The sequence below is a fragment of the Orycteropus afer genome, unplaced genomic scaffold, assembly GCF_000298275.1.
Source record: "Orycteropus afer afer isolate SDZICR_OR568_19922 unplaced genomic scaffold, OryAfe1.0 scaffold00051, whole genome shotgun sequence".
NCBI classification, from domain to species: Eukaryota; Metazoa; Chordata; class Mammalia; order Tubulidentata; family Orycteropodidae; genus Orycteropus; species Orycteropus afer.
Genome location: NW_006921638.1, coordinates 11,298,308 through 11,313,575, shown reverse-complemented (window position 1 = coordinate 11,313,575; position 15,268 = coordinate 11,298,308). Strand labels below are relative to the sequence as shown.

The following is a 15,268-nucleotide window of genomic DNA, read 5'->3' as shown; positions in this document are numbered from 1 at the left end:
TTGTAAATTTTGGTCAATGACATGAGACAAAGTATATGTGAACTGCTGTATGAAAAGTGAATTTACTCTGTAAATCTTCACCCAAATCAAAATAAAATTAAAAAAAAAAAAAGGTAGTTACAACTGCATAAACATCATATTCTCATTTGACTATCTACCAAGCTTTTTGTATTTAGAAATTCTCCCAGAATCACTACATGAAATGTTAAATAAAATTTACTGAAATAAGTTTTAGGATCTCCTGGGGTTTCTATGAATATATTCTAAAATATTTCTATATACCAATCTTTTGAATCTTCTTTATTTCTGATTTTGTTTTGTTTTAGTTTCTTTTCTTTCCAATTACTCTGATCTTTTTTATAAGTATTCCTTTAGGATCTAACAAATTTCAAACAACAGAATTCCTTTTTAATTAGCCTTTTACAATCTAGATCTCTAGTGGTTTTGTAGTCATGAAATACATCAGACCAACACCTTTCTTGTTTGTAAAACAGGGTTAGAATCTGAATATCTATGTGCTGGTTGAGCATGTAGAGCAAGTAGATAGCCCCTATTTTGGGGAATATTATGGAATGACATATGGAAATTAAGGAAATTCAGCTGTTTTTTATGTTGTAATTGGTTTATCCATTAATCTGTTTGTGGACATTTCAGTTGTTTCCTTAAGTTAAAATCCACTGGTTTTAATGGAAATGTGTTTCATTCTGAGTTTTCAACATTGTGAAAGATTTTCCTATCATTTCGGTGTTCAATTGTTTCTGTAAAATCATTCAATAATTGCTGAGTGTCTAATATGTCCATCATAGAGACATCAGAACGGGAAGATGGGAAGGTCATACTATGTAATTCTTTACTTAAAATATCTTTTCTGTTGGCTCTCAGTTGAGCTACAGAGTTAGGAGACTTGAGGGGAAAAGCTGAAAATTTTTACTTGATTTATGCTTGTGTTTCCTTATTACCTTGTACGCAGACAGAAAGCCCTTGTTAACATAGCTGTTCTTCAGGGAGGAGTATGGAAACTACAGACCTAAATTAAAATCTTTTTTTTTTTTTAAATCAAGACTATTTTGAATTACTGTGGTTTCCCCTTAGTTTAATAGTTATTTTGGAAAGGTGTAAATGAGCTAAAAATACTTATGAGATTAGGCTGTCAATAAACACCATCTAAAATAGGTTAATCAAAGCAGGACAGAAGGAAGTTTTTACCTAGAAAACTAGAGGTATGTACTAAGAGGAAATTGCTTAAAAAATAAATAAAAGAAAGAAAGAGAAAGGAAATTATTGTCTCTAGGATAGAAGTGGAAGTAAAGATGAACAGAGGGGACAGAAACTGCTTTTGTTTTTAAAAAAGAAATGCCTAAGCACTATTTAAACATTTAACTTATTTACATATGATACTTAGATAAAAATAAAAATTATTTTTAAATACCCTACCATCTTCTTAGAACATCAATACATCCCTAACCATTCTTTTCCCCTTGGGGTTTTATTTTATAGTATTAAAGTCTAAGTCCTAGGATAAAACAAAAATTGATTTAAAATAAAAGGTGGTTGATAAAGTTATTGTTGATTTTGTAATATTTTGAGAAACATGGATTCCTCAACTTTTCCATTAGATTTGTACTTTTACAAGTAAATTATGTTAAAAAAAAAATAAATTGTATAATAGATATCTTCATACCAACCTGACTGACTGGATCTGCTTTTAGGTACCATAACTTTCTTATTATCTATGGGGTAATTCTCAACTGAAAATTCTTCTGTTTCATCATTATCCATTGTATTATCTTCATCCAGTATCTGTTTGGGAAATGACAATTCTGTTTCCTTTGGAGTGTTCTGGAAGTCCCAAGGATTGTCAAAATTATATAAGAATTTTTTAAAATATGGTAAGGTATTAGAATCATCTGTTTTGTCTAAGATTCTTTTCTTATCCATTTGAATTTCAGTTTCCATAATTTTTATGATTTCTGTTTCTTGTTCCATATTAGGGCCAAATTCACTTGCTGGAAGATGCTCATCTTCATCACCTCCACCTCCTTCTTCATTTTTTCTATCATCTGATCTAATTTTATCTTCATTGGCATATGGAAAGCCTAGCATACCAAAACCAAAATCAAACCAGCTTGACTTGAGAATTGAGCTATCATTAATAATTGGATCTTCTTTTTCTATTAACATTTCTGTACATGGAACTATAGGTTCTTCATCAGATGATATGGTATTGGGAACATCTTGTAGTGGTTGATTGCTTTCTTTGGACAATAATTCAAGCCCTGCATCCTCACCTCCAAAACCTAAGTAACTTGTAAATCCACCACCAAACCAACCAGTAGTTTGAGGATTGAGAATGTGCTCAGATTCAGATGCTAGTTCAGACTGTTTCTTTGGCACTGAATCAAATTCAGATTCTTGGTCATGTTCTATTTGAGTCGCATCATTATTTAATTCCTCTAAGTCATTCTCATCTACCATTGCTATTTTTCTACTTCGAAATGAGCTTTCTTGCAGAGGTTCAATAACTGATTCAGAGGCCTTCGCTTCAGCTTGTTCTCTTCTCAATCTAAACCACCCTCTCGCTTCAGGAACAGTTGGAAATGGTGAGACATGATCCACTTCCGGAATTTGATCTTGGGTTTCTTCTCTGACAGTATCTTGTTCCACGCTTCCAGCTTCTACCTCTTCCCAGTCTTTTGATTCACTGCTACTTCTGATATCATCTGGAACCTCTGCTGCTAGAAATTGGTCTTCTAAGAAAGTGCTTTCAGAAGTTGAATAAAATCCAGATTCTACCTGAAAATCACTTTCATATACACTAGATTTTTGGTCTTTATCTTCTTCGTATGTATATATCATTTCAACATTATCACTGTTTAACTCACTATCTTCATTTTCAAATATGTAGCTTACTCCAAGAAGACAAAGAAAGTCAGATTCCTAAAAGAAAAGAAACATTATGATTGACATAAATGTACAAAAACTCCTTGTTTCTCCCCAAATCATTTTAAATGGATAATTGTGATTTTCTCAAGACCATGCAACAAGGTCAGCAGCACAGCAAAAACTAAGATCTTAAACACTTTCATTGCAACTGATTTGTAAGGCTTAATGATGTAAATCTAAATGAAAATCTTTTCACATATGTTTTATCTTTTATCAGACAGCTGAAGAATTTGAGAAGCAGAGACAATCATATATACTCAATATACTTTGAGTATATTCTACTAATAACTCTGATGAAAATGAACACATGTTCATAAAACCTTGCACCTCCTAAGTGTATAATGAGTGAGTGGACTCATATTTTTTGTATGGGGACTTAAGGGAGGGAAAAGTCAGAGCACATAGTCACATAGATAAATGCCTTTAGAGTTCAGACAGATCAGAGACTCTAATGTCATGAAGACCTGGTGGAATTTGCACTAAAATATTTAGACTTCCTATATTGAGATCTTGCATATAGCCAATGGAGGTAATGATCCACTTGCTCATCTCACTCAACAACCAAATTATCAAGAAGAAAAGTGGTGAGGGCATTAAATAAATAAATAAATAAAGATTAGAAACAGTGACGTGTGCTGCACTTAGGAAATCACTATTATGAAATGAGAAAAGAGATCGGGTTATTTTTATTAACTGCAGAATTGCAATTTTACAATATATTCTAGACACTGTAATTTTTGAGTTGATTCTGACTCATAGTTACCCTACGTACAACAGAATGAAACACTGCCTAGTTCTGCGCCATCATCACAACCATTGCCATGCTTGAGCGCATTGTAGGAACCACTGTGTCAATCCATCTTATTAAAGGTCTTCCCTGTTTTTGCTGACCCTCTATTTTACCAAGTGTGATAGTTGGAGCTGTGTGTCCACTTGGCTGGACCACAATTCTGTGTGGTTTGAGCTGTTGTGGTGTGGTTGTTCCCATGATGGGATCAGATGATTATGTTTTAAGCCAATCTGTTGAAAGGGAGTTTCCCTAGGGATGTGGCCTGCTTCCATTATATCTGTGGACACCCTAGGAGAGGAGACATTCTTCTGTGGATCAGGATTCTGTTGTGCTGCCTGCAACTGTCCATGAGTGAACAATCCACCATTTGGCCTGGAGATCTTGGATTCATCATTCATTGGAGTCAACAGCTGGTGTATTCCTGCCAGCCTTGAGCTCCTCAGCCCCTGCGGCTGCAAGAGTTGGGAAAAGCCTACAGCTTGACGTTTGATACAGGAACTTTGGACTTGCCAGCTTCTGTAAGTGTGTGAGCCATTTTCCTAAGATAAATTTCTCTATATATACATATGTATAAGCTTTACTGGTTTTGTTTCTCTAGAGAACCCAGTCTAACACACCAAGCATGATTGGTAAATATTGCAACTGGAGGCCTGAATTTTTTCTTGAGTTATTTCAGCTTGAGAAATGCTTAGTATGCCCTTCCCTTTTGGTTTTCTAACTTAAGATCTTTGCACATTTCATTATAATCCTTTAGTTTGTCTTCTTGAACTGCCCTTTGAAATCTGTTCACCTCTTTTACTTCATCATGTCTTCAACTCATTTTAGCTACTCTTCATTCAACAGCAAGTTTCAGAGTCTTTTCTGACATCCATTTGGTCTTTTCTTCCTTTCCTCTTTTTGAATGACCTTTTGCTTTCTTCATGTCTGATGTCCTTAATATCATGCCACAACTCATCTGGTCTTTGGACACTGGTGTTCAGTGGGTCAAATCTATTATTCAGATGGTCTCTAAATGCAAGTGGGATATACTCATAGTTGTATTTTGGCTCTTGTGAACTTGTTTTAATTTTGAAAAAAAATAAGCTTCAACTTAAACTTGCACATTGGCAATTAGTGGTCTGTTCCACAGTTGGTCCCTGGCCTTGTTCTGACTGATGTTATTGAGCTTCTCCATCCTCTTCTTCCACTGAAGTTGTTAATTTGATCCCTGTGTACTCCTTCTGGCAAAGACTACATGTATAGTAAATGTTAATGTTGTTGAAAAAAAATGTATTTGCAATGAATAAGTCATTGGTGTTACAAAATCCTATTATGTGATCTCCGGCATCATTTCTAATCACCATGGCCATATTTTCCAGCTACTACAATGCTTCTTTGATTCTAACTGTCACATTCTAATCACCAGAAATGATCAAATATCTTGATTGCATATTTGGTCAATTTCATACTGCAGAAGTTGGTAAAAATGTTCAATTTTTTCATCTTTGTCTTTAGTGGTTGGTGTGTAAACTTGAATAATAGCAGTATTACCTGGTCTTCCTTGTTGTTGTTGTTGTTGTTATGTGCCGTTGAGTCGGACCCGACTCATAGTGACCCCTCCTTGGGTTTCCGAGGCAGTATCACTACGGAAGTAGACTGCCCCATCTTCCTTCCGAGGAGTGGCTGGTGGATTTGAACCTCCAGCCTTCTGGTTAGCAGTCAAGTGCTTTAGGCACTATGCTACCAGAGCTCCTGGTCTTCCTTGTAGGCTTATGGATATTGTTTTATCATTGACAGGACTGTACTTCAGGATTAACTTGAAATGTTCTTTTTGACGATAAATGTGATGCCATTCCTCTTTAATTGGTCATACTCAGCATAATAGGCCATATGATTGTCTGATTCAAAATGGCCAATACCAGCTCATTCCAGCTCACTATGCCTTGGATATTGAACTTTGTGTGTTCCATTTCATTTTTGACAACTTCCAATTTTCCTAGATTCATACTTCATACATTCCACATTCTGATTATAATGGACATTTGCAGCTGTTCCCTCCCATTTTGGGTAGTGCCATATCAGCAAATACTTTACATCCCAAGCTTTACTCCATCTACATCATTAAGGTCAACTCTCCTTTCAGGAGGCAGTTCTCTGGTCATATTCTGAGTGCCTTTCAACCTGAGGGGCTCATCTTCCAGCACATATCAGAGAGTGTTTCACTGCTATTAATAAAGTTTTCAGTGGCTAGGTTTTTTATTCAGAAGTAGACTTGGCCATGTCCTTCTTGCTAGTCTGTCTTAGTCTGGAATCTCCATTGAAACCTGTCTACCATGTCTACTTTGTCCTATTGGGACAGAGTAAATACCCACCAGGTACTCTAAAGGAGAAAACTGTGACAGTCTCCTTCTGTAAAGATTTACAGCTTGAAACCCTACAGGGCAGGTCTACTCTGTCCTATTGAGTCGGCATGGGTGACTCTGCTAGTATGTGAAATACTGGTAGCAGAACTTCCAGCATCATAGCAACAGACAAGCCACCAAAATTAAGTACAGACTATGGAACCAAAGCCCCTGGGCTCAAATCTTAACTCTGCCATCTACTAGCACTATGACTTTGAGTGAATTATGTGACTTTTCTATGCCTGAGTTTGCTCATCTATGAAATGGAAATAATGATGATACCTATCTCATAGGGGTGTTGTGCAGATGAAATGAGCCAAGTACTCAGAATAGTAACTGTCTCTAGTAAACACTGTTGTTGTTGTTGTTGTTATGTGCCATCAAGTCGGACCCGACTCACAGCAACCCCTCCTTGGGTTTCCGAGGCAGTATCACTACCGAAGTAGATTGCCCCGTCTTCCTTCTGACACTAGTCTAGCCCAAGTTACATCTCCTCAGATGATGCCAGTAATTCAGGGATATAAATTCTCAATCCTCTTGCCTCAATTCCAGACAATTCTGAAGGGCCATCCCAGGTTCATAGGTCCTTGTGAGACTGACTAAGGCTTTTGTTACAAACACATCTCTGTTCAATATTAGTGTCTGCCCAATTCTACATTTTGTTTGTTTGTTTGTTTTCTCACAAGTGCTATTCCCAAGAGTATTCCCCAAGTAAACTTTGGGTGCAAAGAGCAGTCTCAGCATATGTTTCCAAGAAAACATGAACTAATGATTTGGGACTTCTGCATGCATACTATGTGCCTGGCACTGTGCTAGGAGTATACAGTAAATAGAAAAAAAAGTTGTTATAAATAGCCTAAGTGCTATGGAATAAATACCCACCAGGTACTCTGAAGGAGAAAGCTATGACAGTCTCCTTCTGTAAAGATTTACAGCTTGAAACCCTACTGGGCAGGTCTACTCCATCCTATTGGGTCATGATGAAGATTGGATTGATGGCAGTGGGTTTGGCAGTGGTGTGGAGTAAATACACGGAACTGTGATTCAGAAGCAATCATTACTTTAGAATCATCATAGACAGCTCTCTGAGACAATGATGTTTAACTGTGACCTAAAGCATAAGAAGGAACTAACTACTCAAGTGAAGAATTTAGAGAAAGCATTCCAACTAGGGAATAGCCTGTTTGAGTCTCTGGACTGGGAAAAAATTTGGCATATTCTAAAAACAGTCTAAAGGCCAGTGTGGCTGGGAATGTAGTGAGTGTGGGAAGAGTGGCACAAGACTGAATCAGCAAGGGGAGCAATAGCCATCATGTGGATCTGTGGGGCCAGGGAAAGTAGTCTGGGTTTTACTCCATTAAAGTGTTTTAACCAAAGAAATAACATGATCTGATTTTTTGTTTTTGTTTCACAAGATCTGTCACTATTTGGAGAATGGATTGGAAGAGGTCAGTGCTGAGTCAAGGAGACCAGTGAGAAGGCTATTGTAGTATTCTAATGAAGAGATAATGGTGCCTTGGATTAGTGCTCTGGTGAGAATGAAAATGAAGAGAAGACAATACACTCCAGATATATTTTGGAGATAGAACTGATAGAACCAATTATTGTACAGTAAATGGATGGTTAATCCCATAGTTTGTGTTGACAAAAATGCCAGGTAAAAGTTTACTCGACTAGGCAGAATTATACTTCATAATGACCTTGTTTAAGGTAAACTGGCTTAATTTGTAATCTGAATTAACAAGGTTAATCAAGTCCACATATTGATAAGTCCCCTTCTGATTCCTTTTCACTATCAAGTCCAGCATTAACAAGTTCAATATTATCAAGTTCATTAAAAAACTCAAACTGCAAAAGAGGTTGTTCAGATATAAGATACCTAGGGAATATGGAGGTGTTCTGGTAGCACAGTGCTTCAGGCACTTAACTGCTAACCAGAAGGCTGGCGGTTCAAACCCACCAGCCACTCCTTGGAAGGAAGGTTGTGCTACATCCGTAGTGATACTGCCTCAGAAACCCAAGGAGGGGTCGCTATGAGTCAGGTCTGACTCGAGGGCATATAATAACAACAACAGAGAATGTGGTGGGAAATAAAAGTTGGTCTCAGTAGGACAAAAACATTACAAAAACTTGTAAGTGCTTTTCTATGCACATTTACTTACTGATTCCTCAATACATTTATGAAGTAACACAACATAAATTTATGAAGTAGGACTATATAATGATCATCATGCTAATTTTATAGATGAGGAAACTGAGGCACACAAGTCCATATAACTAGTAAGTGGCTGAGTCAGGCCTTGAACTCAGACAGTCCACCTCCAGAGTCCATGTTCTTATCCACTACACTCTACTCTCAGTTAATTGTTCAGAAAGCAAAATATTCGCCTGTCATCAACTTTGTCTTATCCAAGAATTTCTAAATTTCACCTGTCATCAACTTTGTCTTATCCAAGAATTTCTAAATTCAAATAATAAGCAAGAATGAATTTACTCACTTTAGTTGATATTTGAACTTCCTCAGATATGAACACCTCTTCAGTCTGGATTGCATCTCTGGGAAAATATCCAAAGTCCTTTCCTTTCTATGAAAATGAAGAACAAAGATTATGAAGGAAGAGTGATCAAAGCAATAATGACTACAGAGTCTAATTTTTGTCCCATGTCCTTGGCTTTCGTTTACTTCAAGTCATAAATATTAGTTGGCTTTCAATTGCCCTCTAAAAGAAAATAAGTGAAGTCATATTCCTTTTGTCATTCAAAAGGAAGCATTAATTTAAGAGACTAAAGAGCCAAGCTGTAAAATGCCACTTTTTTAAACTTCAGAAGGAAAACATTCGCACATATTCATTCTCTTCCTTTTACTGACTCCTAATGACCTTCCTTGCCCAGGTGGACCACAGATTTGCCGTGGTAGACATCAAAGGGCAAGGCAATGACAGCAGTAGCCAAACTAGATGATGCTATCACATACTCAGCATTCTCAGGGTATCAAAATCAAGTTAAGAGGCTTAAACTCTACATGAGCCACAAATGGATTCATCAGGATAGTAAAGGTCCACAAGACCTTTAAGGAGAATTTGACTTCTTTTAACATTTCTGTGACAACTTTGGTAACAGAAATTTTCCATGTGCTGAAAGTGGCTGTGTAGACTTCCTTCTTGAGGACAGTCTGTTATGTGCCGTCGAGTCGGCCCCAACTCATAGTGACCCCTCCTTGGGTTTCCAAGGCAGTATCACTACAGAAGTAGATTGCCCCATCTTCCACCAGCCACTCCTTGGAAGGAAGATGGGGCAATCTACTTCCATAGTGAGATACTGCCTTGGAAACCCAAGGAGGGGTCACTATGAGTCAGGGCCGACTCAATAGCACATAACAGGCTGTCCTCAAGAAGGAAGTCTTCACACAGCCACTTTCAGTCTATTTTCTATCCTTGTTAAAGTTTAAAGAACATATTTCTTTGGTCCTCTAGCTTAGAACTGTTACACCTCAATAGTGTTTCTTCCAGCTCCAATTGCTACAACTGTTTGGAAACAGCCTGTGGGTGGACTCCACAGGATGGTTGCTATCTGCATGGACTAAACATCTAATGCCCCAAAATAAGTATGCCTGAAACTTCACCCTGGCTCCACACTTTAAACATTGCTTTTGTGTAGAACTATAATTTTCACACAGAGTAATCAAAGAATGCTTTCTTTGCCTCAAATAGCACCAACTGTGTCATTTTTCTGATAGCTGCATTGGACACCTCCAGGCGTTCAAGACATACACTGCCATATGTAGGGCACCTCTGAGCAGTAAGGTAGTCAGGAGCTGGAGAGGTCAAGCAAGCCATTCTGGCCAGTGACAGTCAGAGGTCATACAGTTTCTAATGGGAAAACGCAGGGTTTCAAGTAGAATCTGCTCTTTTCCACTGTGACCACAGAGACTACACAGGGAGAAAGCTGATGCATATGCAATATGGAATGATGCATTTATCAGCTTGGTAATGCTTATTCAGCTTGGGAGTAATATCATTTATCACAGCATCTTTTCATTATAATGCATAATGATACAAACAGAGATACAAATCTGTTTCTACACAAAACTATTAATCATTAATTGTCCTAGGTTATATATTCAGATGATTCAGCCGTCTAATCAGCATACTAGGACTTTGGGCTAAATAAAAGGCTCTCCCAGTTGTTATTTTGTCTATGAAAGATTCATACACCAGTTTCCTAGGGTATTAGCCTCTCTGAGGATCACTTTGATAACAACCCAGCCTTTTATTTGCTTTGAAAGACATGTTGTTTAAACAGATTAACTAAAATGTTCCAGTCTTTCCTATATTTGACCACTGGCAGCACAAGGGGTGGCTGAGGTTGCCAACGCACTGCAGTCAAGTCAGATTCAACTCATAGTGAACCCCTCCTTGGGTTTCTGAGGCAGTATCACTATGGAAGTAGATTGCCCAACCTTCCTTCTGAGGAGTAGCTGGTGGGTTTGAACCTCTAACCCTCTGGTTAGCAGTCAAATGCCTTAGGCACTATGCCACCAGAGCTCCTAGGTTGCCTGGTCATCCATAATCTCCACCATCACCCTTAATTCCAAATAAATATAAAATCTAAGTTTAAAAAGTGTGAATGTTATGTAAAAATTTATTGCAGGACAATGTCTTAGCCCTTCATCCCAAGCAGACTCCTTCTCCAAAAGCCTCTATTATAGAAATTCTGAAAACACCACTGAACATAACCAGTCTTAGTTTGTTTAAATATGTTAAGGTTTTTTTAAGGAACTCTGGTAGCATAGTGCCTAAGGCACCTGACTGCTAACCAGAAGGCTGGTGGTTCAAAACCACCAACCACTCCTCAGAAGGAAGATGGGGCAATCTACTTCGTAGTGATACTGCCTAGGAAACCCAAGGAGGGGTTGCTGTGAGTCAGGTCTGACTCCATGGCATATAACAACAACAACAAGGTTTTTTAAATATAAATACAGTGCTTTGAGATTCTTTGATAAAGTTCCTTTACAGATGAAAAGCAGGCATCTTTATGCAAGCTGGTCATTTATTCTGGATTCAATTTTTAATACTAGATACTTACACTGCCTGCCCACAGATCTTCCCTTTCTCCTGCAAGTTTAACATAAACAGATATCTCTTCTCCCTTAGTGAAGTTCAGGTATCGGCAGTCAGGTCCGGTGTAATCTCGTATGGCTATGACTCTGCTTATTAAAGCTATGTAAAGGAGTAAAGAAAAACACACACTTTAAATTAAAATGTCATTTCTCTTCCTCCTATCTATCTCCTCCAGTCCATCCTATGTATATCCAAATGCTAATTTTCTTAAGTCATTTATGGCCTTATAAACCTTCATAGACTTGCCACCATACACAGAATCAAGTCTAAGTAAGCCCTTTGGCTTGGTATCCAAGGCTGTACTTTACCAAACTCCACCTTTCCTATCTAAAAGCAGCTCCTCCTCCTTCTTTACAAAGCTCAGGGCTACATTCTGACTCATCTATGCATCATCCCTACAATATTCCATTATCACTCTTCAGTTTGTGTGGATGGGAAGGAAAAGATTAGTTTGTTACCTGGTACCTATAAGCTCTTTCAAATTTATTTTATTATTTTACTAAATCTTCAAAACAGACTTGAAAGGTAAGTAATCTTATCTCAATCTAAGGAAATGAGCTTTAAGGCTCAGAATTGTTCACATAGTTGATGGATACACCTACTCTTCACTTATCACCAATCGCCAATCGCATTATCGTATCTCATTAACAAGTTGGAAAAAATTTCCAGGCAGCTCCTCCCATGGCCCGGGTCCCTTGAAGGGCCACGGTGAAGCCACCCCGAAAGATAACACCGCATGCCCTAGCGAAGACCAGGCCACACGAGATGGCGGCCAACCGGCAGCACGATTTCTTCTCCCGTTGGTCCACGACCTCTCAGTCCCTCCACGGAGGGAGGGCACCGGGCGACAGTGGGATGACAAGAGGTCGCAAGTGGGCAGGGGGAGGCCAGCAGAGGGCCTGCAGGGCCTGGGGAGAGGTCGGTGGGCGAAGGCGGGAAGGCAGGGCGGGAGAAGAGGCGCCGCAGGGCCTCGCCAGGCGGACAGAGGACCCAGGGAGTCCCCGCCTAGGGCTAGCAGCGGAGGCTTTGGTCGAGGATCCTCGCTGAGGTCGCGGGCTGAGTTCCGGGAGGAGGGGGCAGCGAGCAACACCCGACCACCACCTGCTCCGCAGTGACAGGGAAGAGGTAGTGGGGAAGAGGGCGCCTCAGCGCCAGGGTGCCCAATGGGCGATGAGAGACCAAGGGAAGCCCTGAAGACAGGGCACGGTCCCTGACTTGCAAAACGATGATTTTGCATAACGACCTGGTCTTTGGAATCCAGCCACAAGGATAAGTGAAGAGTGGGTGTAGTGTAGCCAGATTTGCACTGAGATTCCCTCCTCTGCAACATTCACTTTCCTTACTCTGGGCATTTATTTCTACTCTTCCCTAAGCCTGGAAGCCCTTCTGTCATTTTTCATGGTCCATTCAAATCCTGCTTCCTCTGTGAGGCATCCCTAATCATTCCAGTCTATTCTGTTTACTCCTTCTCTGAACTTCAATATTACCTATTACTCTTACTGTGTTGTATCACTAACTGTTTTATATTAACCTGCCTTGTCACCATTGCCTAGATTGAAAATTCCCAGAGGGCACGAGCCTTGTTTTACATTTCATTTTATTCACCTTAAATGCATACCACCCATCCTGAACCTCAGCTCACAGTAGGAACTCAATAACTATGAAAGAACCACAACCAAATATGCTAGATTTAGCACTTCAACACAGAAAATATAAACATAACTTATTAACTATTATGTATAAAACATTTTGATAAAGTCACACAATTAAAATTTAAATAACATTATAAATTATTATAAATTTGAATGATCCCTTTTCAAGTTATGTGTCTGGCCTAAGGATACTAAAAATGGTTGTAATATAAAGAAGAAAAGAAAGACTATTATTATAAAACATCATCTAGTATAATTTCTCTTTATATTAAATCATATTAAAAGGATTAAGGATAATCTAACTTATAAAAATTCTACTTACAAATTATTTATATTTATAATAATATTGCATTTTTAAATTGCATGTTGCATATTAGAAATAATTCTTACATACTAGAGAGAGATAAGTTATTTAAGGCAACTCTAATATATTGGAATGTAATTCATTTTATGTCATAATGCTACTGAAAACATATATTCCTAATACTGATTTCCAGGGGCCCTGGTGGTGCAGTGGTTAAGTGCTCAGCTCCTAATGGAAAGGTTGGCAGTTCCAACCCTCCAGTAGTTCTATGGGAAAAAAGACTTGGAAATCTGCTTCTGTAAAGCTTTCAGCCAAGAAAACCCTTTGGAACAATTCGACTCTGTCCAACAGAGCTGCTATGAGGCAGATGAATTCCATTGCACACAACAGCAATATCGGTTTCAAGATTTTTACAAAATAAATGAATACAGAAATAATTACTGTAGGATAAAGTTTAGACCAAATAAATCACGAAGGTTTGAAATAAAAACAATTTTAGAAAACTCATGAGAACAGGAAAATTCTGATTGTGAAATAGAAACTAAAAAATATAAGGACTTTCTAAAGAAAGCACTGTTGATACCCTGTTCATACTAATCCATTATACTTATCTTTAAAAAACAGTAAAAGGGCTAATTCATTTGTTTTTGATGCATGGACTGATATTATAGTTGCTGTTATATTTATGTATCAGGCTAACCTTTACCCTTTTGTATATTTACATTAAATACTATCACAAAATGCCTTACTTCCAGCATTTTTTATACTGAGCTACACTTTATAATTCCAAATATGTTTCAGTTATATCAATGCTCATTCTTATCATGCATATCCACAGTTAAATTTTATGTCATCTCAGAGCCTCAAGAGGAAAAGAAAAGAAAAAAAGCAAACTTACTTTCACATTCCAAGTCGCCACATTTTTTAAGGTCTGCCAACAGTTCTGTACTCTCCAGACTCTTTGTCAAAGAAATAACCAACAAAAGGAGTCTGTGAACTCCAACATTCGCCATGCTAAAACAAACAAACAGGAATCCAAATAGGTTTAAACTGATTGTTTAGGTGGTAGATATGCCAGTCAGAACAGAAGATACTCTAATCTTTTCACTAAAATAAGAAAGAAATTACATTTAAAAAAAAAAAAGGATTTTTTTTGTTTTTGTTTTTAGCTGCTCAATAACTACATTTCTCTCTCTTTTCGGTCTTAACTTGAGGGACAAACACTCTCTGTACTCAATCTGCAGTGTCAGGTATCCTGATAATACATAAAGGTTTAATAATTAACAGAGATTTTTAGTTGGACTAATTCTGGTGGCGTAGTGCCTAAGGCATTTGACTGCTAACCAGAGGGCTGGTGGTTCAAGCCCACCAGCCAGCCACTCCTCAGAAGGAAGACTAGGCAATCTACTTCTATAAAGATACCACCTCGGAAACCCAAGGAGGGTTGCTATGAGTTGAATTTGACTTGATAGCAGTGAGTTTGGTTTAATGTCTTTATAAAGGTGGCCCACGTAAAACTGTCTCACTTAAAGGCACCTTGTGTACAACAGGTTAGTTCTAAAACAGGCCTCCATGAAAGGTAATCTCATCCTACTGAAGTTTTAGGAAGATCAATCAGCAAGTGCAAACTGAGTATTTGCTGCATGCAAATACCAGCATCAGTGAAGAAAATACATAGTTTTTTGGAGAAATAGTCATGATTTATGTTAAAAAGCATGGTTTTTGAAATATCCTGATAAAAATTATTTTAAAAAGTATGCCATTTTCACATTTAAAAATGTTCTGATCTTAGTAAGAAGCTAAAACTTGTAGTGTAGTGCCTAAGGCACTTGACTGCTAGCCAGAAGGCTGGCGGTTCAAACCCATCAGCCCACTCCTCAGAAGGAAGTTTGGGCAATCTACTTCCATAGTGATACTGCCTCAGAAACCCAAGGAGGGGTCACTATGAGTCAGGTCCGACTCAATGGCACATAATAACAACAAAAAACATATAAAGTGCTGTTTTTCCTCATTTTTTATTTTATATTTTTAAAATTATATATATATATATATTTCTATAAGTAGAAAGAGAATGAGAT

The 15,268-nt window shown here is 38.0% G+C and overlaps 1 protein-coding gene across 1 annotated transcript in view; it reads right to left on the bottom strand.

Moving 5' to 3' along the window:
• The window catches only part of MIA2 (MIA SH3 domain ER export factor 2), a 129,145-nt gene extending 114,942 nt beyond the window's left edge, over window positions 1–14,203 (bottom strand). The window contains exons 1-4 of the mRNA XM_042780651.1: window positions 14,089–14,203; window positions 11,200–11,333; window positions 8,613–8,699; window positions 1,686–2,937 (exon numbers count right to left, since the gene is read on the bottom strand). Coding sequence (XP_042636585.1) covers window positions 1,686–2,937; window positions 8,613–8,699; window positions 11,200–11,333; window positions 14,089–14,203 — 1,588 coding nt within the window. The remainder of the gene's footprint in view (window positions 1–1,685; window positions 2,938–8,612; window positions 8,700–11,199; window positions 11,334–14,088) is intronic.
• Between the last annotated feature and the right edge of the window lie 1,065 nt (window positions 14,204–15,268).